Source organism: Drosophila mojavensis, unplaced genomic scaffold (genome assembly GCF_018153725.1).
Source record: "Drosophila mojavensis isolate 15081-1352.22 unplaced genomic scaffold, ASM1815372v1 contig_49, whole genome shotgun sequence".
NCBI lineage: Eukaryota > Metazoa > Arthropoda > Insecta > Diptera > Drosophilidae > Drosophila > Drosophila mojavensis.
The window spans coordinates 684,678-709,944 of record NW_025318872.1 but is presented as its reverse complement, the minus strand read 5'-3'; the positions used below and the strand labels follow the sequence as shown (position 1 = coordinate 709,944).

Genomic DNA, 25,267 nt, shown 5'->3' with positions numbered 1-25,267 from the left:
AGTGCCCAACTTTATGGTTAGGTGCGAAATAAATGGCCAAAAAAATGTATTTTTAGCCTAACCGAAAATATTGAAAAGTGCTGAAAACAAATGTTTATGCGAAAATTTTTTGTTTGCTCAAACTTAAGCAAAAAGAAATGCAGATTGATGGATGATAAATATATCCGTCTGAAATGAAATGGATTTCAATATGTTTATAAAATCATCAATATATTCAGTGTTTTGTTATAAAGTCTACGAATTGATACATTTCGAACAAGAGCAACATATTATTCAACTCAATTGTGAACTATAAATAGAATGAATATATAAATATATTTTATTTCCAGCAAATTTAGGACTCTATCCCAATTCTTAAATTAAATTTTTATTGTTAAGTGATATTTTTCAATTTAATATTTTAAGTTTTTAATAAGCAACAAATACATATATAGATAAATTGTATGCATATATTTAAATCGTAAATATAAAATCATTAATTTGCTTATTCAATTAAATAATTTTGAAATGAAATGCATAGGGTATTTTAAAACAAATGCAACAACACTCGTAGATATCAGAATTACACAGTGCATCTTTTTACATCCATAAAGTGAACTTAACAGCTTCTGTTAAGAGGCTAACAGCAGCTGTTGTTCTGATTAAAATAACATTGGCTATTTATAGGCACAGTGCGGTTGCCCACTTAACATTTTACAGCCACACTCTGCTTTACGTTGTCTAATATAATTTACATTGTTGTTATTGTTATTCTTCTGTTGTTGTTGTGCTGCCCAGATGTTGTAGCCACGATTGTTTATCCAATTAATTCATGTGCACGTTGTTGTTAAAAAGATTTAAGTGTTTGTTTTTATGGGGATCTTTGTACCTAGAGAGCAGCGCTACAGTATATAGAATTTCTCCATCCACTTTATGTGGATCTTCTTAGCAGCGACATTATTGACGTTAGATGTTAACATCTGATAGGGGAGTGACAATTGATAGATGAGTTTTGTTTTTAAACTTTTTAAGTATTTATGAAAGTTGATTGCAAAAATAAGTTGACCTTATATACATATGAATGCACAAACTGATTTGTATTTATTTTCTGTAAATATACATTTGTCTGGCATAACAAATTTGCTGTGGCTTAAGGTCAACTTCTAATTTGACAACAACAACCAACTGGAATGCAATCACCAAAGCGTGACGTCATTAGCCTAGCTCAATATGCGGCTCCAAAAACGTGTTTGCTTGAATGTGATAAACACAAACGGCGATTATGTAAGCTCAAAAAATAAACATTTGTTTTGGTTTCTGTGACTGGCGGCCGATCGCGCTTTCATGAATGACTTTCATTAAATGCTGTTAGCTGAGCTTTATTATGTGATGACCCACATTTGCCATGCAGGCGCCACTTCGAAAAAATAAACGGCACATGTTTGCCAAATACTTTATAATCGCTATTCGAGCGAGTGTCGAATTACATACCAATAGACATACATACATATGTACTTATAAATTTTTCTGAGCGTATGTTTGCATGCGTGTGAGTTCATTTCTGTGTTTATATGTTTGTTACAAACAACCACCCAGCACTGTGTAATTGGTATTTTCTCACGCTCATGATGTCACAGGTAGAAGACGTAAGGAACAACAATAACAAAGCAAAGCGCAATAAGAAGTTAAATTGTACTTGAGCTTCGCACACATACATCTGCATGCATGAGTATAGACAGATAGACAGAGAGAGATAGTGAGTTACAGAGCGAGCGTATGTGTGAGAGCGTGTGAATGATTTGTGGCATTGAGAGCGCAAGTAAATGAGAGCGCACGTTACAGTGCTCATTCAAGCCTTTACTGCCCAATAAAAAAATAGAAGAGCTTTCTGCGTATCGGCATTTTTCATAGTCGTAGGGCAGTTTCAGTGTCGTCGTTGTTTAGCAATGCATGAAGTCTTAGGGGGTTAGGAAATATATAGATAGAATATTGATGAACTGTGGAATTATAATTTGGGGGGTCAATAATTTTTGAATAAATATATAATTTATAAATCTAGCGTGGCTCCAGAAAAAAAAATTAGTTCGTACATCTTTAATAATATAAAACTGTATAATAATAATAATAGAATAATCCTTTTGAAACAATCATTAACTTCGCCTATGCTCTAAGAGCACAAGCCGTGGAAGTACGTGCTGCCGTAGCAGAAAACACGGTGTGGGTAAACATCCATCACAGTGCGTAAATAACATAAATGTGCTCTCGCATTCGTATACGTTTTGCTCTCTTCTTCTCAACAACAAAAAACGAAAAACATTTTGCGCAGCGGCTCTCGTTACGCTCACGCTCTCTCATCGAAATTTGAGCTTTACTACGATTACTATAGTCCAGCCAGTACTCTGGGCTGCTGCTGCTGCTGGTGGCTCTGCCGCTGTTGTTGGTCTCTGGACAAGGCGCAGCACGTTGACGATGGCGACGACTCAGTATCGAACCGGCTTTCTACAACAACGGATTGGAAACGGAACAAAGGAAACCTGAAGCTCGACTATAATATGTTTTGTCTGCTAGCCGAGGGCATGCCATTTTAGTCAGTGTTTAATTGTGTGGAGAAGTGGACTATAGAATTTATGCCGAAAACTAAATTAAATCAAATTTGCGTCTCAGGCATATACGAATGAAATACGTGTTTTTTATCTAACGACACCGTCGTTGTATGTGATATTAAATTGTGTCATAAAACCAAAAGAAGAAAGAAAAAGAAAAAACCGAAAATCTAAAATCTAAAATCTAAAAAGCTTCGGTGATTAAAAATTGTGTGTGGTGTGCTTTTAACAAATTACAGTTGAATTACGAGCGGGCCATAAGTGACAAAAAAAAAAAAAAGTGAAGGGCCCACGGGGGTTGTTCCCGAGCAAGGAAAACTCAGTGGAAAAGCTGATGTTATTAATATTGTTGTTGTTGTTGTAGCTGCGTTGCGTGAGAAAAATCAATTTTGCATTTGGGCTGCCAAGCGAGGCGGCATTAGCGAAGCAGGACAAAAGGACAAGGCTGTGGCTAGCGAACCCAAATGACATTTTGGCCTAACGACAAGCGTATTAGAAAACCGATGCTATCATGGCCGATAGCACAGATCCAGGCAGGCATAAGGATCCAACCATAGATGCCGGCGCGAGCATAGATGTGGGAAAGGACGTGCCCCCAATACCAGCTGTTCGACGGCGCCATGCGCATGAGCAGAAAACCACAGAGAATGTCGAACAGCAGGAAGAGACTTCGGCAACCAAACAGCTGGAGACGTCCACAGTGACGCGTACGTATATGAAGACCATTACCACGTCACTGACCACCTCCAGCAGTACCAGCGATCTACAATTGGGGACACCGCCGCAACGCCTCCGCCAGAAGGTGGCCCAATACGAGAAGGTGTGGTCCGATGGCACTGGCAAACGCCCGGCCGACCTGGGCACAGATGAACTGCGGCAGCAGCAAATGGACGATTACGACGAAGAGAATCCCTTCGATATCGATGTGCATGAAATAGAGCGACGTTTGCGTGAGGAGCGACAACGTGGCCTGGCCGAAGCGGAGGCAGCCAAGCTGGCTTTCCAGCAGGTGCACCTGCGTCACACGACTCCGCGACGTGTCGAAGTGACCAGCGAGCACACGGCCAGTCCGTTCAATGTCACCTTGAAGACCACCAGCCGCATAAGTCCGGGCGCTGAGGTGGGCAATGTGGAGGATCAGCTGTCACCTTTCAATGTCACCTTGCGCACCACGCGACGCACTGTGAAAAAGGATTTGTCTCGTCAAATGGAGCTGGAGCGTTTTCTGGACGGCGAGCGCACGGTGCGCGAAGTGCCAGCGGTGGATGGCGTTCGCACCATCATTACCTCCTCGAGGACCAGTGATGGTGGCTATGCCGAAGAGAAAATCTATCGCCATGGCGAGGGTTACGTCTCGCCGCGAGATTCACCCTCCTGGTCACGTTCCAGTGTGTCCAGCGAGCGTTCGAGTGTCACTTCGCCGCACAGCGTCGATATGACCGCGGGTGGCCGACGTATATTAATTAAATTGGAGGATGAGCTGGAGTCACCGCTAGCCGGCGGTGAACAGGGCGAGCAACACGATGAAACTGATGGTTCAGTCCGTGCACGCATTCGTCAATTTGGTGGACACGACGAGGATGCTATGGCAACGGGTAACATTGACATTACCGTGGGTAGCAACCCACGCCGGCGTCAGCGTTTGTACCAACAAACAACGTACCAAGTGGGTGGCAACGAAACGCCACAACAGCACCAGGAGCAACAGCAACGGCAACGAGCAAGCCGTCCCAGCGAACTGTCATGGCAAACGGGAAAATCAACAACAAAAACACTGCTAACATCCACGCCGATTGGCACGAAGGAGCAACCGCAAACAGTAACGCCGGACGAGGTGTTTAGTCCAGCTGCAACGTGCCAATTGCGCGGTTCTTCGACGGAAGAATCCCGAAAAATTGTTAGCCACAAAACGATAACCAGCACAACGACAACGACCACACAATCTGAACGGTCCGAGCGGTCCTCCACGTCCTCAACGTCGCGTAAATCAATCGGTTTTATTGACTCGAATGCGAGTCCGAGTAACGCTGGCAATATCTCGTTTACCGCCTCGCAGATACGCATCAGCGACGACGCGAACGTCGACGTCATCGATAACGATTCCGATACTGAGGGCGTGCCGGCCAGCAGTCTTGTGATTGTGTCCACGCCCACGCGCTCAACAACGCCCTCGTCGGCGCATGCATTGAGCGGCATCGGTACTTTTAGCAAGAGTCTGCGTCAGGATTATCAGACTCAAGCGCAACAAAGTAACCGTAGCACCCACATCAACGAACCCGAACACGAGTACCAGGAGTTCCAATCCACCATGGCGTCGATCAATTTCGCACGCAGTAATTCCCAGTACGACAGCCACATCAAGGAGAAACGAGGTAAAATTATCCAAAGAGCTTAATTCGTTGCAACAAATGTGGTTGAAGTCAAGATATAGAGTGTTCTGTTTAAAGATCTAAGTACACAAAATTCGGATGAAATATTTATGCAAAAGTTCCTTTAATTCAAAGTATTTATAGTTTATTTTTGGCCACATCAAAAAATATTTTGTAATTTAGCTGAACCGACTCTTCTGGTTCATGTAAAACAAAACTAAAATATATATTACAATTCAATCGACCCGATTCAATCGCTTTGTTTTAGAATACCAGTTTTTGGTTCAAGTTTCCAAAAATTATTCTTAAAATTCAACTCGAATCGAATTTGTGAATTCGATCGTATTCATATGCAAATATATCTAGTTCATTTTGACCGATTATTTTTGTATTCTTCAATTCCGCATTGCAGTATCATTTGACATTATCTTCTCGCTCCTATACTATCAAGTAATCGATCTTTACTTGACATATCAGCTGTACTCATTCTATTAGCCTGACTCGATTAAATTTTTGTAGCTCTTAATCTTTCATATCGCACGATTTGGTAGACAAATAATTTGGTTTCTGTTTTGTTATCGCTTCAGCAATTTTTGTTATATAATAATTAATTTGCGAATTCTATTTTTTCGCAATATATAATAGAGGAGAGCATATATACATATTATATATACAGATAAGCTAGCATAGGCTGCAGCGCAAGGTACAAAGATATTTCATTTGTTCACACAGTTTAGCTTCCCATTTGGTATTAGTAAAGCTTACTTGGGCAGGTATTAATATATTTTGTTAGTAAATAGAAATATCAATTATTTGTCAGTCAACTTTGTGAGGATAAAGTGTTTACTTATATTTTTTTAGATTCACCCATGTTTCACCAATTGAAGTGGATTTAAATGACAAATGAAATCTCGTTGAATTAATCATCTTAAAAATGACGGAAGATTTCTTGATATATTTTTTATCTAGTTATTTCCGCCTTTTGTTTAAATTTTTAGCAATTAGTTTTATATAGATAACTCGCCGAACGCATCTAAATATAAAATACCAACCAAATGTTTAATTTTATAGATTTCATCGAGCGCAATTGACTGACAACTGTTTAGAATGATAATAAAATATCAAATGGAATGCCGGTTTTGGCTATACGAACGTCTCAAATGAAATGACGAATTAGCTATACGAACGTCTCATTTGTAGGCAATAGAAAAAAATTAATTTTGTTGCCTCATCTCTCTGAATTAATAAACGTTTAGTGCAAAACGTTTTGACATATATTTATTTGAGATATTATTTTGATCATTAGCATAGAATACGATATAGATGCAAAAATCTTTTTTGTTAGTAAAATTAACTTGGCAAACCTTAGAGAACAACTTTCTTGCAAGAATTTTTGAATTCGGAAAAAAAATGTATCTAGAATTTTTTTCTAATGAAAATTAGCTTTAAAGGTTTTTTAGTCAATTTCTATAAATAAAAATAAATAAAATAAAAATAAATATTGAAATAATTTAGTCAAAATCATTTTAGCTTTTTTCTAAATTCGATAAAAAAAAAATTCTTACAATATTCAAAATTATTAAAGCTAGATTCTAGAAATTATATTTAGCTAATGCTTAATTTCTATATGCCGCCATTAGCAAGTTAGTACTTAATAGCATTCAATATTGACACATATTAATATTATCTTTAGCACACTTTCGTTGTATTGATTCTAATCATGAGCTGTCATTATTCGTTATTGCTTCGATCAGATGAGATCTCAAACTGCGGCTGGTCATTGAATGTCAAGGTCAATTTGTGGAATTACTTCTGTGGTTTTTGGGGCATGTCCGGCTGTTTATGGGTGTGTGTGTGTGTTTACTAAATAAATTATTGCCAAGACAATCAATAAATTTTTTTTGCCCAAAATGACATCATCATCCGCTGCTGTTGCTGCTGGCACTTTAGCCTATCGGCTCGTTATATAGTATATGCTAAAACTTTTGACTTGTCAGTTTATACATTATTTATATGTAGGTATATAAAAACGCGCATACAGTGCGTTTGTTATGTATATTTACCCTCAACTGTGTTGGCAGCAGCAACTGGCTGTTACCTCTTTTTTCCCGTGTCCCCACACACACAATTCATTGGCAGCCAAAAACCACTCGAAGCAACCACCCAAAAGATGGGTGGCTGGGGTATGCGGGTTGTTGGCTGTATGGCTGTTGGGTTTACCAGCTTTGGGTCTCTGGCTTTTCGGTTATTATGTGACCTCCTATTGCTCCGTTATTATGTTAAGCATAACAAACAATTAAGTGTCTAATTGTCTCACCAACTGGTCTGTCTACACAAATCTATCTTATGTATATACAGTTCTAGTTAAGCGTAACTATATATATATATATATGTCTTTTAATATATGTATAGAGTAGGTGTGGCATTTGATTTGTCACTTTCAATGTTTGCAGTTGAATTGGGTCATTTTGCTATTTTTTTTTGTTTAGCCTGCAGCGATTAAGCTATAAATTGATTGTTAATATAAATATAAATATTGCGTTATCTATGTGAATCGTATATTAAATAAGTCAAATCACTAAATCGTTTTCTATAGATTACAAAATTAGTAATTTTCTAGCTGAAAATGTACCAGGGATTATATTTATTTATAAGATATAATTAAATTTCTATTAAATAAAATACGGAAACATTACACAAATTCAAGTAGCATGGCACAGGTGAACTAAAGATTTACAGGTGGGCTCTTTACAGAGATCAAGTTCATTTTGAGATAAATATATTGTTTATATTTATGCCGCATATCAAACAACCAAATATGAAGTCATGTCATACGCAGTTCCAAGTTTATCATTGTTTGTTTTAGATATCTTATATCATTTATTCTTATCGTAAAACTCAAAGTTCAAAAACGTTAATAGCTGATACCAAGACTCCAAAAGAACATCAGAAAAATTGGAGTATCTACAGGTCGTGGCTTAACTTTAGTAAACCCGTTTATTTCGTTAGTCAATTTAATGTGACAATTAGTTGGCATAAATAAAGTTAGCGTGCATTTCTTGCTTTTAACTATAGATATAAGACAGCTATGTATATACATATATAAATATATATGTATGTATATATATACCTTATACATAGTAGGAGAATTCGGTTGTTAACGTCAACGGTACTCTGCCAATATGTTTAGATTGCGTGTTTTGGCCATTTTGTTTAGTTTCTGGTTCTTCTTTGCTTTAGTTTATCAGCTTAAAAACTTGGAGCTTCGAATGCACAACATGGGAGTTTTGTGATTGAGTGTTATGGGTTAGATATCGGCACACGATACTTTGGGGCGCTCTTAATAAATTTATAAACTGTTTGACATGACATGTCAACTGTATGCTAATTGACATGCCATATACTAGTATATGCATAGACATACCTACATAAATATGTATATAGTATCTATAAAATTATTGATTGGCTCGTTGCCTGGTTGCCTTTTTGCGTTACAATTTTATTGGGCTTTTCATTAAGGTACAAATAGCTTACAATTTTGAGGTCAACCAAGAGTCAAGAGTTGCCTTTTAATGCATATTTAATAGTCATGCGAATGCTATTGGCGAAAATACCGTTGAATATCAGTTACTGTGTCAACACAAGGTTCATACCCCTCTCCCATCGCCATGGAAGCCACAATTCAGTGCCAAAAAGTTGGTTTTCATCATTTGAATATGAATGTGATTATGTGATTATGCTTTTTATTGACAGACATACAATTCCAATACTCAATGCTACATGAAAACGAAAATGAAAGGAATCAAGCATGCAAACAATGTTAGAAATGACTATATAAATTAGTTATCAAGGTGACACTGAACGACTATCTAATGCCCTATATGCATATAGTCAATCAAATTTTAATGGTTTTAGATGACGTCTAGGACTTTTTTTTAGCTGTTGTTTATGAGGAAAAACTGAAATACTGATTGTTAATCGATATTTATCGGTCTGAAATAAAAATTTATTTGCCCTTTATTTAACTATTTCAGAGCTCTGAGTTTTATATAAATGGTTTATGTACATAAGCCCTAAAAAAAAATCTTGCAGAAAGAATCGTTATTTATCGAAATAAAATTTTTACTGTTTGTATTTCTACTATATTTAAAGACATAAAAACGATGTTATGAAAAGATAAGACAATATATAAATATATATATAATATTTTTCTATGATATTATCGATGTAAATCAAAACATTTCTGAATCATATGTTAGCGAAACTTATGATTCACCATGTAGATTAGGGAATATATATATTAAAATACTACTGATACTGACTCCACAGTATATAACACCACATTCACTCAGTTTTTATAGGGTACACACACAATACTTAAATGGCGTTATCTATCTCTCAAATCTGCCTGTCAAATGCCCAGAACGATCAGCAGCCGTACAACTGTCCAGCCGTTCGTCTATCAGTCTGCCCCACTGTCGTTCTGTCTGTGTGTCGCTGTGAGATCATCGCGTTGAATTATTTATTTATTGATGTTGCTTGATTTTGTTGTTGTTCTTGTTGTTGTTGCTGTCAGTATCAATATATATTGTGTACTGGTCTATAGATTTAGCTATAGCTTTTTAATTGATGCCTAAAATGTGGTTGCGACAACTCGCGAGCGAGCGAGAAGTTGGCGCCCCACCGAGTGTATTTGTTATTGAAATTTGAACAGCGATTTGTAATTTAAGAAGCGAAACAAGTTTATCGAAGTTCATTTTTTTCAAGTGCACATTCATCTATTCACTGTCGGCGCACTTAACTCGAGTTATTTTCCCAAAACTTAACCTGAAAAGTTATTGCTCGAAAAATCTTCTTCAAAGCGAAAAGACACCCACATAAAATGTGGGCTAAGTCGGACAGCTGTTGAGCATGTGGTAGGTTGGTGTTCTCTAAAGAACCTCATCAAGATAAGTATGCAAAAACTGTGTGTGTTTTTTTTACCCATTCCAGCCTGATCGTGGGCTGTCTTTTGAAATCTGTTTATGGTTTGGTTCTTCTCTCTGTGAGGCTCACCAAATGGGAAAGCAGCCCATAGAGTTTCTTTGGTTACCGGGTGCTTAATCATCCTATTTACGTTTGCGTTTGCCTTTGCTATCTTCTGGTATTAGTGTGTGGTATTAAAAGAATAACTAAATAAATTTAGTAGACACATTATATGTATATATCTATACCTTGAAGACATGACGCAATTCATAACGCGTGTGTAGATCTAATAGATATAATTTATGACATGCCACTGCAAATGTGTGACGGATGTGTGAATGAAGCGAATGAGGACCAGCTACCTGTGAAGGAACGTATTCAAGCGTAAAATATTTCATCCGAGTTGTTCAGTAAAGTGCAACAATGAACGTCGTATCTTTAATCGCATAGATTCCAAATTTGTCGATCGCTTGTCGCCCACAGGTGTAAGGCCCCATCAGCGGGAACACACCTCAGCGAACTCATCGAGCGTAAATAAAGTAAAATAACGAATTTAAACAGTTGATAAAATAATTATTGAAATAAGCAGCGAGATGTACTTGAGTAACTATGTATATCATATTTAACAAAATATTTTTGCATAATTGAAGATATTTTTTGCTTCAGTAGATATATTTTATGATCAATTTTGCCGATTTCAACTATTTAAATTAATAGTAAAATATATAAAACAAAATCTATCAAGAGTATTATGTGTATGGCTTATATAAGCTATTCCAGTTCTACAATTTTTTTACTAGTATTAAGTCTTGCAGCTCGCAATGCTTTAAAGCAAATACACAATTATTTATAGTCACGGAAATGCTAGTACACCACACTCGTATCTATAACATTTCCGTTAGCATATGGTTAATCTCTAGCTATGTGCTATAACACATGACATTGGAATGCCCCTAAGTACCCCTGGGGTTGCCTCGCATTTACAACATCTTCGGCGTTATTTTGTTTATGCAAATGCGATCGAATTTTTGTTCTTTTCCATTTTTTGGTTAGGGGAAAGCCAAACAATTTGGGGGCTTTGCATAAACGAAAATAAACTATTTTTACACTTTATTTGCACAATTGTTTTGTATCTTTTTGTATTTGTAATTTCTTTTACACACACAGCATTGGGTTGTGTGAGTGTGTGTGTGTGTGTGAATGCAACGAGGCCAGCTTCAAACTTTTACTAACTGTTCAGACTTTTGTTCTGCCTTTTTAGAGATGTTTTTTCACGCTTAATAAAATTGATAGAAAATTTGAAAATTGTTTACAGTTTGCAACTTGTATGTGTATATATATACATATCTATATACTTATATATATATATATATTTCTTTATATTTGAACCCTATTTAACTGCGCAGCGTTTTGCTTATTAGACACAAAAAAAAAAAAAAACTTCAATAATAATCACCAGCCGCATCATTATAATTATGATCATTAACTTACTGACTGAGTGAACCATTGAAAAAAAACAAAAAACATTTTCTGCAAAATACTGTTGTTCCCTTTCTCAGTTTTGTTTTGTTTGTATTGCTTTTGAATAATTTATGTTTCTTGGGTCTTTGGCTCTGCCCGAGGGTTTTCTTTTTTTTTTTTTTTTCTTTCTTGAGCTTTTGCTGCTTTTTGTTCGTAGTCGGGCTTTACATAGTTAGAAATTGAAATTTACAAGATATCCCAGAGTCATTCAACCTAAACGTTTGTATTCTATTTAGGGCTTAACCTAGTTAACGCTGTTCATTGTTTTAGAACTTTTGATTGATTTATCTATTGGAAGAGTACAAAAATTTCTTTTGCTTTTACTTTTCTTTTTATATTTTTTAACAATTATATTTTTTCTATTCTCGAGCTGCTGGCTTCTATTTAATGTTTGTTTAGGTTAACATTTATTTATGTATTTATACTTAATAATAGTTTTTTTTTTTTATTTGTGGTTTGCACAATTTTCTTATATACAAGATACATATGTATATAAGCACAATAAGCTTAGAATTTCCAGCTTAGAATTTTGTTATTAAATAAGTAGTTCTCAATATTTATTTGTTTAAGTCACGTTTGAGAGCAATTACTCAGGGAAAAAATTAAAAAAAAAACAAGTAAGAAAGCTCTAGTCGAGACTGCTCGACTACGAGATCCCCTGAACACACATACACACACAAGCACCCACGCATAAACACGCATGGGCTGCAGTGTGCGCTTACTATGAAAACTTAATTGATTGATAACTTTTTTTGTGGACATACGATCTTCATGATCATAATTATAATTAGATCAAGGTGATGGTGAGGGGGTTGATTTAGGGGGGGGGGTAAATTTCAACAAAAACCGAAATTGTATAAAATGCATATAAATATACATTCAAAATTTAGAGACTGTAGCTCCAAAGATGTAGGAGATATAATTTTATAACTGATTTTCGGACAGGGCCAAATCGACTCAGCTCGTCGCCCTGATCAAGAATATATATACTTTATGGGGTCTGCCACGCCGTCTTCTGCCTGTTACATACATTTCAATAAAACCATTATACCCTGATTTCCCATTGAAAATGGGTTCAGGGTATAAGAAACAACATTTATTTATATATGAGTGTAATTTGCAATTGGGAGCAAAAAATCGTTAAACGGTTTCAATTGTGGCTTATATTTTATATTTAGATGCATAGCAGTCTTAAGTGTATATACTAGTAACGTTTAATTATATGTGATTATAAAATTTGTCATATACCAGTAATATAAAATGTAAAGCTTAGTTTGATGGAGTTTCTGTGACTCTATCTGTCTTTCTCTATCTCTATTTTTACAATAAACTTCTTAATTCATCTTTGCTAGAACAGGAACTTGTAAAATATGAAAAATTATGACTAAGTGAGTGTAGTATGTACATATCTATAGGTATTCAATAATACATATATCAGCTGGGGTATTTAATCCTCGTTGCTTTGTTGATAAGTATTTTTATTTGTTTTTTATTTTTCTATTTTTTTTAATGTAGGTTTAATTTGGTGTTATCTACTATTTGCTTTTCAAGTGCAATTTGTTTCCATATCTTGGCAACAATTAGCGAAAGTATTTGCTGATTACAAATATTTATAATGCAAACACAAATTGTGAGTTAGCAAAAAAGGCAAGTCAAATTTATCAACATTGAAGTATATTTTTGGAATTCAATACAAACATACATATATACATTCAATTGTTAACTAGTTTTCGAATTGAACAGAAGAAGAAGAACAAATCAAGTAAATGCCGATAAAAGCAATAACCAGATTTGATTTTTGCCGCCTATAATTTATTCCCAAAGCATCGTTTTGTTTTTTTGTTTTTGCCTAAAACCTCAAATTTCAGGTTTCATTAATTTGCAAGACGAGTAGGTAGCAAAGTAAACATTTTGGCCAAAACAACTTAAATTTAGTGACCATCAACAACAAATATTCATACATATGTATATATTTGTATTTCATATGTATTTGTACGTACGTTGGTTAATAGGCCAAAACGTGCTGAAAGCTGAAAGAGATATTTGGCTTGAATACTATTCAAGGGGATTAGAGTTTAGTGTTTCCCATATTTAAAACTCAATTTTTTACGGAAATAATTAGCATTTGACATTAATATGAGTTATGGTTTTGTTATTGAACAATTTTTATTAGCATATAAAGTATATTTAAGTAGTATCGCAAAATCAATCTCACTGTATAAAAACATTCAAGACAGTCAAACTTTTAGGCATAAGTGAGGAAATGGGGAAACAACATTATGCTAAAAGGGATCTAGCAATTTTAACTTAAATACAAAATTGATCAATTGAACAAAAATTGTTTTTGAACACATCTCGTGTTTTTAAATAAGAATTCTCTGGGCCCATTTAAAATATAAAATATTTGTCTCTTAGGAATATAAAAATACTTAGCAGCCATTAGAAATAGTTAAACATCAATTTTCGAGACAACATTGAAAATATTTTACCTTGCTTAAGTTCATTTTAATTTATATACTAAGTGCAAGAGTCTATTTGAGAATGTTGCAATTTCATTGCTTAATTCTTATACAATATGGCATAGATCTTATGTGAGATATATATTAATGACTTGCTTAGCTGTTGTTGCTTGCAAATTGTTTAACCTTGAACTAATTTCTATTTAAATATTATTTTCTCGGATTTGCTGCAAATGTGCCAGAAAATTGCGTCACACGCGCAGCAAATGAAAAAATAAATATTAAAAAAATTAGACCAAAAAAAAAAAAAAAAAATCTTCTAATTTCCATTGTAATAATTTAACCTGCATTGTAAATTGCGGCAGCAATTAGCTAAAATTTGACATTTGAGTGCTAGAAGTCTGTCAAATGCTGCGATATTTATTTATTTATTCTGTGTAATGTTTTATATGAACCACATTCTATTTGTCTATGAATTGTTCGAAAATTTTCCATTTTGAAAAATTGCCTGAAATCTATTTTCAGTATATATTATAGATATGCGTTTTGGCCACTCGCCAGTAGCGAGAAGCAGCAGCACACACTATATGTCATATTTTTTATGCTGTGTAGAAATGTGGACTGGGTGGAATGATGATTCTGGTAATGCTTGGACAGCTGCCGCCTTATGACAGCCATGAGAAGTCATCGTAGCTGCACTCTCCAAGCAGAAATGAATCACAAAGCATTTAGCTTTTAGCATTGTCTAGTTTGATTTCTGTTTAATTATTTACACATTGCTGTTCTTTAATGAATTGTTTATTATTTATATGTGCGTTTGCGCTAAATTGAAATTATGGTAATCAAAAAAAGATGCTGTTTATATTATCGAAATGGCGAACGCACAAAGCAAAAGGTTAATAACATTTGAAGTAAAAATCTCAAAAATTTTTTTTTTTTTGAAAGTATATTAAATGTATTTTATATACAAGGGACAATAAAAAATTGGAATACGAAGTTTTTAACTATTTAAAAATAATGATTACAATATATTGATTTTACTTTAAGAATTTTATCTAAAGATTTATAGAAACAAAACCATTATACCCTGACTTCCCATTGAAAATGGGTTCAGGGTACAAAAATAGACAAAAAAAATTGTATGAAAAGCTGTACTTCAAAAGTAGATATTGAAAAGCAGATCGGTTTTTAGATGGTACTAGCAAAATAATATATATAAGTATATCATATTAGAACAGGCAATGTCTGAAGCATCGCTATCAAAGCAGAGACTTTCTTTTCATTATATTTTTATGATATTGTCCTATTTTCAAAAAAATTGAAATACTCAAACTTATTTTTGTATATGACATTTATTTTGCGTTGGCTTTTATTTGTCACACTCCTGGCATACACTCAAATAATTCCAGTATAGATTTAACTTAAAACAATGTGAAAAACAACTTAATATTTTAAATCATTTGAATCTTATGACAAAACCTTACCTTTTAGCTCTGGCTTGGCCAGGCTTGTGCCTGGCTATAGATATCAAATTTTATTCTATATCTATGTACATTTTGTCTAACATGATATCATCAGGCTTTGAAATTCATTCTAACATTTCACTGATAATTCAATTAATGCAAACATTAGCTACAAGCGTCGGCAACACTTAAAGCCGACAAATAGAGACAAAAAGAGAGCAAAGTATCTGTTTACGGGGAAATGTATCTTATCTGTTGTTTTTTTGTTGTTTATCAGATAACTTGCTGTTGTTGCCTTCCGCGAGGCTCGACAATTCGTTGCTTGTCTTACATTTAATTACAAATTGCATTGGCACTGTTTGTACACAATTTTCTTATGTTTTCTTTACGACATTTCTCATTACAGAGGAGCAGGAACGTGTGCAGAAGAAGACATTCACTAATTGGATTAATTCATACCTATTGAAGGTGAGTTGTTGTGTCTCTCTCAATGTCTTCGTATCAGTTCAATCGATGCGAAGCACAAGTTTTATCTACATTCCCTGGCCGTGAGATTTGCATATCGATCGCAAATTAGTCCAGAGCAATACAATTGAAAAAAAAAAAAAAAACGTGCGAAATCGTGGCACGACCGTGAAATAAAGCTCGTGGTTTGTTTTTCGCAAAAATTGAATTGCGTGCTAAATTTTTAATTAATAAATAAAATTAAATGATTTGATTCTGTTGAGAACGTAGCCAAGATACGATTTACCCAATTGTCAATTGGCCAATGCCAAGTTCAGTTAGAACTGCAACCGTCTTCTAGCCCACTTTCACCTCGCCAACATACGTATATGTATATCCTTTCTAATTTAAACACCTAACAGCGCCAATTTGGCCATCCAGTCCATTCACTTTGGTAATTGCCCAGACAGCTCAGACAATTTACAGCTGACATCTGAGAGGCGTTTAAAGCAAGTGGTCTGACAACCTGGGATAACTAATGCAGTTTTGAGATATACAGATATATTAGCACTAATTAAGATATTTAGAGAAGGCTATAATATACTAGAGATATAGACTGACTTCTTCTTGGTTGATATTGCCTGTAATATATAAGTATTATGTATATACTTTTTGTATGATGAATTTTTATAAAGAACATTAAGATTTAACCGGTGATTGCAATGGATATCATTTGATATATATAAAAGCTTTGTCATTACGCCCATTTTTACACACCCTTCATTAAAAATCTTTTTAATAATTTATAGCTTTTTTTAGCCATGATACAGCACATTGATGCACTCATGATATTAGGAATGCAATATTATGAGCAAGCCTGCTAAATGCAAAGTAAATAGAAATGTTTGGTTGAACTCAGCCGACTGCATAATACTCGCTCACAATTCAAAAAGAATAAAATTATAATAAATAGTAAAACATATTAATATTTTTGGGTCTTGTCTTGCTACTACAAATAAATCTATTCGTAATGTATATTTGCTTTTCCTTCATACAAATAAATGAACGAACAGCAAGACATAAATTTCAGTAAACTAATATACTCCATTCACTTGGCAAACAAAATATAAGCGGTTCGTTCCACGGCTCATATTCAATACATAAAACAAGTTTTACACATCTCAAAATCGTTGATATCTTACTTTATTGGTTAAAATATAAAAAATGAATTATTCAATTTGAAATTTATATTCAAAAAAAAATTTCTATAAATGAAATTTGTATAAATTGGAAGTTTTAGCCAAAGTTGGAATTTACCAAAAAGTGTTGGTCAAACACCCAAGTTGAGCCCATTTATATTGATGCTTTAAGGCTGGACAAAACTTTTGTACATAAATAAATATGAATTGATTATACAGCTCATGATGACAGCTCATTTAATACAGCTGGAATGGAGCTCATTCCAATCAGATTTTAAAGCCAAATTGTCATTACAGGTATGAATCTGTGAGTCGACTGAGTCGGTTTGTAGCCTCATCTTAAAACCTGTTCCCAGCTGTTAATCCAACAAACCTTAATGACAGCGCTAACGCAAATTTGTTTAAATTTTAGTAGACCCTCAATAAATTAAAAGTGAATTATACTGCACTGCACATACCCACAACTGCAACAACAACAACAACAAATTGAGTTAAAGCGAATCATGCTTGTGCCTGGCTATTGAGCTGTCAGCGGAGGCTGAAAAAACCGGCCAGATTCATGCCGAAATATGTCGGCAACTGGGAATGTGACAGGCGTGTGATGCTTGCTATTGTTATTGTCATTGTTGTGGTTGCTTTTGAGCAGCGCATGAATTAGTTAATAAATTTTAATCAAATGCCGTGAACAATGACCACAGTGCGTAATCGGGTCGTCCACTGAATGAATGACTGACTGAGTGACTTACTAACTGACTGAGTGAGTGAATGTGTGAGTGAGGGAGAATGACATAACTGGTTCACCTTGAACTGAAGTAGTTACAGAAGTGAAAAAACTTGAATTTGGTTGAGGGATACGCCCATTTGTAGGCAGTTTCTACAAATTGTTTACCCGAAAGAAGTAGAAGTACTAACTAATACACTCACACTGCTAGGCGTAAATTGACAGCTGCTCAATATGTTAAGCAAATACAAATTCAATACATTACTCTTAGTTAGCGCATCGACAATAGACAACATTCTGCCCAGGCTTCGACAATTTCATGTTTTACTCTCGATGAAATGTGCTAATCAAGTGTTGTTGTGCAATTGCAAAAAAATAAAAAAAAAGTAGTCATAAATGAAATGAAATAAGCAAACATTGAACAAATTGTTGCCGTTGTTGTTGTTGCTTCGCATATTAAATAATTCATTTGCATATTGCATAACGGACCCAGCTCAGCAACTCTGCAGTTGGCTGAAATATGACTTCAATCAATGATCTCATGAACTGCCCACGCCTATTTTATTTAAAGGTTTCCCCATTTCCTTGACACGTCTGCAATAAATTTGAGTGTTGCCAACTTTTTAGCTGGCGAAAATTTAGCTAAATGAGAAGAAACAACAAGTTTTGGCTTTATAATAGCTAAATTGGAGATATAATAAATAAGATTTGATTTATGTATATGTTCATAGTATGTTCTAGATTTTTTTGATTACCATTCAAGTCATCATCATTTTTAGCTGTTAATTGTAGAAATAAGTAACCAAAAACTTGTTTTACACAGCTGAAAACTTGTCTAACATTAATCAAAACTGGACGAAGTACGCAATTCCATTTTGCTGTCAGAAAAGAGGCTTTAACTTTATTTACAATAACTTTTAAAAGAAATGTAGGATAGATATTGTGCCATAGTATACTAAAAATAATTATATAAAATAATTATGTAATAAACAATAATCCCATTAAAAATTTTATAAAGTATAGTATAATGTTATAGTGTAGTGCCATGTCAGTAACAAGTCATAAAATGAATTAAGAAGATATGAACACATTGTTAACATTCAGATTAACATTCATTCAAAAATGCATATAGACTTGAATGAATGTCATTTATATAAATACATATTTATGTTTCAAATTAATTATATTTACTTGTTATAAAAGTTTTTTTTAAACAAATTAAGTATACCTCTGCTATACTGATTGATAATAGATCATAACCTGCTTGACTCCTTGTAATACAGTGCTTATCATAATTATAGCCCACTTTTAATCCACTTAAACAAATCGGCTGAAAATTTTTCCCAAATGGAATATTTCCTCAAAATCTTCAAAAATGAGTAGTTCAATATTTCAATTATGAATGGCAAAAAACTTTTTCACTTAAAATTCACGATTTAATAACGATTTCTTAAAAAGAAGTAAAAAACAAGGAAAAACAGCACCATTTTCTGTATCAAAATTATAGCCCATATTCATATTTTTGTAAAAAACATCCGAATTCGTTGCGGATTAATGGAAAAACTAATGTTAATACTTAGTCCGGCCTCCATTTGTCTTAGTTAACTCAAAAATTCTCTTCCTCATTGAAACCACTAAATTTAATAAAAGGTCCTTTTCGAAACTTTGTTATTTAGTCATTGTCGTTTAGAATTTGCGTTTTAAGATATCCAACTGTCTCCAACTGGCGATTTTTGGCATACACACGTCTTGCAAGATTACCCCAGACATTTTTATCGGGTTGAGATCCCCAAAACATGCTGGCCAGTCAAGGACATCAACATGACATTCCTCCAAACACTCTTTTGTACGTCTGCTCACATGGATTCTGGCATTATCCTGTTGGAAAACCATTGGTTTCTCACGTAATTCCCTTGAATATGGAATGAGAATACTATCCAGAGCCTGAATATACTCTTCACTGTTCATTCGGTTCGTTACAAACTTCAATTCCCAGGTACCAAATGAAAAAAATGGACCCCAAATCATGACGGAGCCACCTCCAAAGTTTGTCCTTGAAAAAAACATAGGATCCTTCCTCAAATCATGCTAATAAGTATCAAACCCATCAGGACCATCCAGGTTAAACTTCTTCCCATCAGAAAATACGACCTGTTAGGGTAAAAATTTATAAATATACTGTAAGCCAAAAGACGATGATTCAAACGCGCGTATGTCAGATCGGTCGCAGTATGTCCATCGGCAAAACCAAGTCGAGCAACCTTGTGGCGACTTAGCAACATGGATGCTTTGGTCAGTTTAGACCTATTTATGATTCCTGAGCTCTTAAGTACTCGCCAAACAGTCATCGCTGACATAGATTCGGCCACATGTGCGGCCAAAGCTATACAAGCGGTTGGGTTGTTGCTGGCTTTCTTAATAATTTTGCGTTTATCGTGCGCAATTAGTAACGGTTTTCACCCAGTACGTCTTCTTGATCCTTATTCTTCGGGGTTATCCAAAAAAATTTTAATTACACTTAGACTTTTTTTCAAAATTCGTAAAATACTCGAAATAGACTCTCCTGACTCGAAAAGTGAGAAAATACGGCCCTTTTCATAATAAGATAATTGTTTTCCAAGCGGCATCTCTTAAAAACTATCGAAATTTACTTAATTACAATGTCTGTAAAGCCAAAAGTCTGTTCCGCACTTAATAAATTCAAATTTGCGACAGTGGGCTATAATTATGATACACAAAAATGCAAGCAAAAATGCTAGTGTTGGGCTCAGCAATCATCGCTTCATTGTAATTAAGAGCGGCAGTTCATAGAGTATGTTATCATGTAAGAGAATTTGTAACGGAGATCACGCTCTCCCTTTTGCGTTGTCTCTTTCACCCACGCACCGGCTCAGCTTAATCCGCCGGCTCGCGTACATTGTAATTAGTATGCAATTAACTCTTGTTTAGAGCAGATGCTGTGTTAGATTGACTATTACAAACATAGTAGCGGACAGCACGACAGCCTAGTCGCTTGCTCGCGTCTATCACATAAACTCTGTAAACTCAAATAATCGCTAATAAACTAATCACTAAGTAAATTCAATCGTTTAATAATTTAAAGCTATTCGAAAAATCTCGATAGCTCAACATTTGGTGACCCCGACGTGATTCTCTTTTCGTTTCTTTACATATTTGCATATATATATTGACAGCATCACATACATACATACACCCGTGAACATAAGCAGTGTATATAGCGATTAGTTGCGTGCCGTTACTTTGCCAATTCGCCAGACACTCTTTCGTTCGGTCTGCAATACACTGGCGCCCGTAAAAGTAGTACACATGCGAAAACTTCTGCAAATGACAATCTAATAAAGAATCAACTAATTTCTGAACTATGTCTATGGTTAGTGACTGCGTGTTCTATAGCTTCAATCTATAAGTGATTAAGTTTACATAAGCACAGTGTAATTACATGCTTGCCGTTATTCTTCGTTGACATTGCACTTTTTCGCCACGGCTGCGATACGAGCGCGTCCATAATAATCGTACCGGTGTGCAACAATTCATACGTGTATATTATTTGAGTACCATAATATAATTCTTTGCCAGTTTATTAAAGTTGCAAGTACTCTGCTCGACAAATACGACTTATTCCAAGTTTGTGTCTGCGCTATATATACATTTACTTACTCTTGCAATCGCGCTCGCACCAACGACTTTGAACTCTATCGTGTTGCTCTTGCTGTACTCGTCATGGCGAATTTAGATGCTAGTGCAGTTGCTCCCGAAGATCGCGTGTGGTTTTATAAGCTCAAGGTACAGTCGGTGTTTGAACGCGTAAAAAAGCTACAATCCAAGGTCGATTCAGATGCTCTTGCCGATCACAGTGACAGCACTCTAAATGTTCTACTGGAGCATATCGACAAGCTAAGCCACTCCTTTAGCAAGGCCCATGAAAGTCTAGAGGAGCTCGACTTTACTGAGATGTCCAGCAATTTGCGCACTGACTTTGATGATTTAATAATGGTCATGCAGTCAACAATAATGTCCGAAGTGCAAAGTCGTACTGCTCAAGTGCATCATAGTTCCACGTTTAGCCGTCCAAGTGACCCTCCTCGCGCATCCGCTCCCAGATTGCAGGCTGCACCTGCGTTGCCGCCATTAAAGTTACCTACGTTCAGCGGTGGATATGCTAATTGGGCTGATTTCTACTCAATGTTTTCTACAATCATTGAAAGTCGGCCAGAAATCAGCAATATGGAAAGACTTCAGCACCTCCGGTCCTGCCTCGATGGCGCAGCGTTGGATACGGTTCGCTCTTTGGAAATTTCTAATGATAATTATACAATTGCCATAAATTTATTAAAGCAGAGATATGATAACCGACGTTTAATCTTCCAGGCCCACATCGTAAAGATCTTAGGTCTCAAAAGAGTAGAAAACGGATCCATAATCAAGCTGCGTGAGCTATCTGACAGCTTCAATGTCCATATGCGTGCGCTCAGTAGTCTGGGCACAACAGAGCAGATAGCCAGTGCCATGATTGCTCAGATACTGCTACAGAAGCTTGATGAGGCCTCACAAGCTAAATGGGAAGAGAAATTGGACAACTCAGAGACGGCTCTTCAGATACCCAGATATGAAGAAGTCTCCTCATTTCTTGAGCTTCGTTGCCGTACTTTGGAATCGATGAAATTTGCTCTTACAAACTATTCGTCAAGTAAGCCGATGAATTCTTGCAGTAAGGTTGCTACCAGTAGATCAGCATTTCTCGTAACCGGCCACAGTACTCACAGTTGCAATTTTTGTAATGATCTTGAGCACACAATCTACAAATGCCCAAGATTCGCAAACTTGTCTCCTAGTCTTCGCCTGAATGAGGTCCGAAAGGCTGGCTTATGTTTGAATTGTCTCAAGGGAGGTCATCAGTCGCGACAATGTGGCTCGCGCAGTTGTCGGGTCTGTGGAGTCAAGCATCATACGCTTCTTCATCTCGGCCACTCCAGCACATCGCAGGCAGCAATTCCGCCCCATCAACAATCTTCAACATCAAGAGTACAGACCATCCCTCAGCCCTCAGCACCAGCCACTACTCTCTTATCCAAGGATCGGCACAGCGATGTTGTGCTCCTGGCTACCGCAGTGGTTCTGGCAAGGAATCGGTTTGGCGAGCTTGTTCCTTGTCGTGCACTTTTAGATTCAGGCTCTCAACTACATCTCATTACAGCCAGATTTGCGAATCTCCTGCAACTTAAGAGAACAAAATCGGTGGCATCTGTATGCGGCGTAGGCGACTCCAATGTTGCCATGGATGGCAGCAGCATTTGCCTCACTCTTCAAGCTCATGCATCTGAATATACAACTAGCATAACGGCTATGGTAGCTACAAATATAACTGGCAGGCAGCCCAGTTCTAATGTGAATACGAGCAATTGGAGCATACCGCAAAATATAGTGCTGGCAGATCCAGCTTTCCATAGGCCGCAACGAGTAGATCTGCTTATCGGAGCTAGCCTGTTTTATGATTTGCTCTGTGTGGGACAAATCAAGTTGATGCCTGGACTTCCATTGTTACAGAAGACTCGTCTTGGTTGGGTTGTATCAGGTGGCGAGGCTCGCAACCACAACTCCGTGCTAATAGCTTCAAAGACGCCTTTGGATCCGATTACAGACTCCTGTGCTGATATCAAGTTGGACAGTCTCGTTCGTCGCTTTTGGGAAGTTGAGCGCTGCAGCGATTCCATTGTAAGGTTCAGCAAGGAAGACTCAGACTGCGAAGCGCATTTTGCGAGGCATTACAATCGATTGGCTAGTGGCCAATATACAGTACGCCTGCCTGTTAAGCTTAGTTGCGAGCTTCTTGGAGATTCTTATGAGCAAGCGCGACATCGGTTTCTCAATTTGGAGAAGAAATTGAGTCGTTTGCCGCATATAAAGTCTCAATACTCAGCATTTCTGAAAGAGTATCTTGAACTTGGTCACATGTCACGCGTTCCTCTAAATTCATTCCATCTATGCAGATATTTTCTTCCTCATCACTGCGTTCTGAAGGATGATAGCACAACTACCAAGCTTCGCGTCGTCTTTGATGGATCTGCATCTACAACAACTGGGCATTCGTTGAATGACATTCTAATGTCAGGTCCCGTCATTCAGCCAAAATTAGTCGACATATTATTGCGCTTCCGATCTTATCCAGTTGCACTCACCGGCGATATTTGCAAAATGTATCGTTGCGTGAAAGTACCTGAGCCGGACAGCTATCTACAATGCATTTTATGGAGGAATTCGCCAGATGATGAGTTGGAAGTTTTCAGGCTTGATACGGTAACATATGGAACAAAACCAGCGTCATTTTTGTCTGTGCGCGCCATGCATCAGCTTGCCGTAGATGAAAGGAACGCATTCCCAGTCGGGTCCGACGTACTGCTTCGCGATTTCTATGTTGATGATTTGATTAGTGGAGGAAATTCAGTCGAAGAAGCAAGACTTGTTATGCGGAGAGACAGCTGGAATCTTGGCATGTGGGAAGTTTAAATTGAGGAAGTGGTGTTCAAGCCATCCCATGGTACTGGACGGCGTAACAGACTGCGACAAGGAATCGCTCATTAGGTTCAATGATGGCAGCGACATTACAAAGACACTTGGCCTTGCATGGGATCCGGCATCTGATCAACTTCTTTTCTCATATCTAGCTCTGAATTCAGCCTCTAAGCCCTCCAGGCGCTCTGTTCTCTCGTCTATTGCTAGGTTTTATGATCCCCTCGGCCTGGTCGGCCCAGTAATAACGAAAGCTAAAATCTTCTTGCAACAACTCTGGAGGCATAAACTTGATTGGGATGAGAGTCTCCCGTCTGCATGTCACACTGCATGGCTAGACATTTGCAGCAACTTTGGCAATGGTCTTAGTAGTGCATTTCCCAGGCTATCATTAATACCAGGATCGAAGGTTGAGGTCCATGGATTCTGCGATGCCAGCATCGAGGCATACGGAGCTTGCATTTATATTGTATCCAGAGGTCAGCATACCATCAGCAGGTTGCTTTGCTCTAAGTCTCGAGTTGCGCCTCTAAAAACGCTCACGGTTCCCAAGCTGGAACTATGCGGGGCAGAGTTGCTTGCGCGTCTAATGAATGAAGTGGCTCGCTTAGGCATTTTCGCAGGCGAGTTTCATTGTTGGTCTGACTCTACTGTTGCGCTTTCTTGGATCAATGACGAGCCCGGACGATTTAACGTTTTTGTTTCAAATCGCATCGCCACGATACAAGATCTCACATCAGCAATGGAATGGCACTATATACCTACAACACTGAATCCCGCGGATATATTATCTCGGGGTGCATTGCCCTCGGATTTAAATGCATCATTACATTGGTTCAACGGTCCAGGTTTCCTCTGTAAGCCCAGATCTCAGTGGCCAGTCTCAGCACTTCCAGAAAGAACTTCAATTGAGCGTCGAAGAACTGTGCTTCTTGTAAAGGACGCAGTCCATGATGTCTCTATGGACTGCAAGTTTGTGAATTCTTTCGGCCGCTTGCAGCGTACGTTTGCATACG

General features: G+C 36.6%; 1 protein-coding gene across 14 annotated transcripts in view; it reads left to right on the top strand.

The window, feature by feature from the left end:
• LOC6577814 (nesprin-1) overlaps positions 1-25,267 on the top strand; it is a 129,317-nt gene that overhangs the window by 10,609 nt on the left and 93,441 nt on the right. For 11 of the 14 annotated variants that reach the window (XM_044009216.1, XM_044009218.1, XM_044009214.1 and 8 more), the window contains exon 2: positions 15,766-15,827. In XM_044009216.1, the coding sequence (XP_043865151.1) occupies positions 15,766-15,827 (62 nt within the window). Of the gene's footprint in view, positions 1-2,415; positions 4,955-15,765; positions 15,828-25,267 lie in introns of those variants that run through there. The other 3 variants (XM_044009230.1, XM_044009229.1, XM_044009233.1) reach the window with 2 other exon arrangements.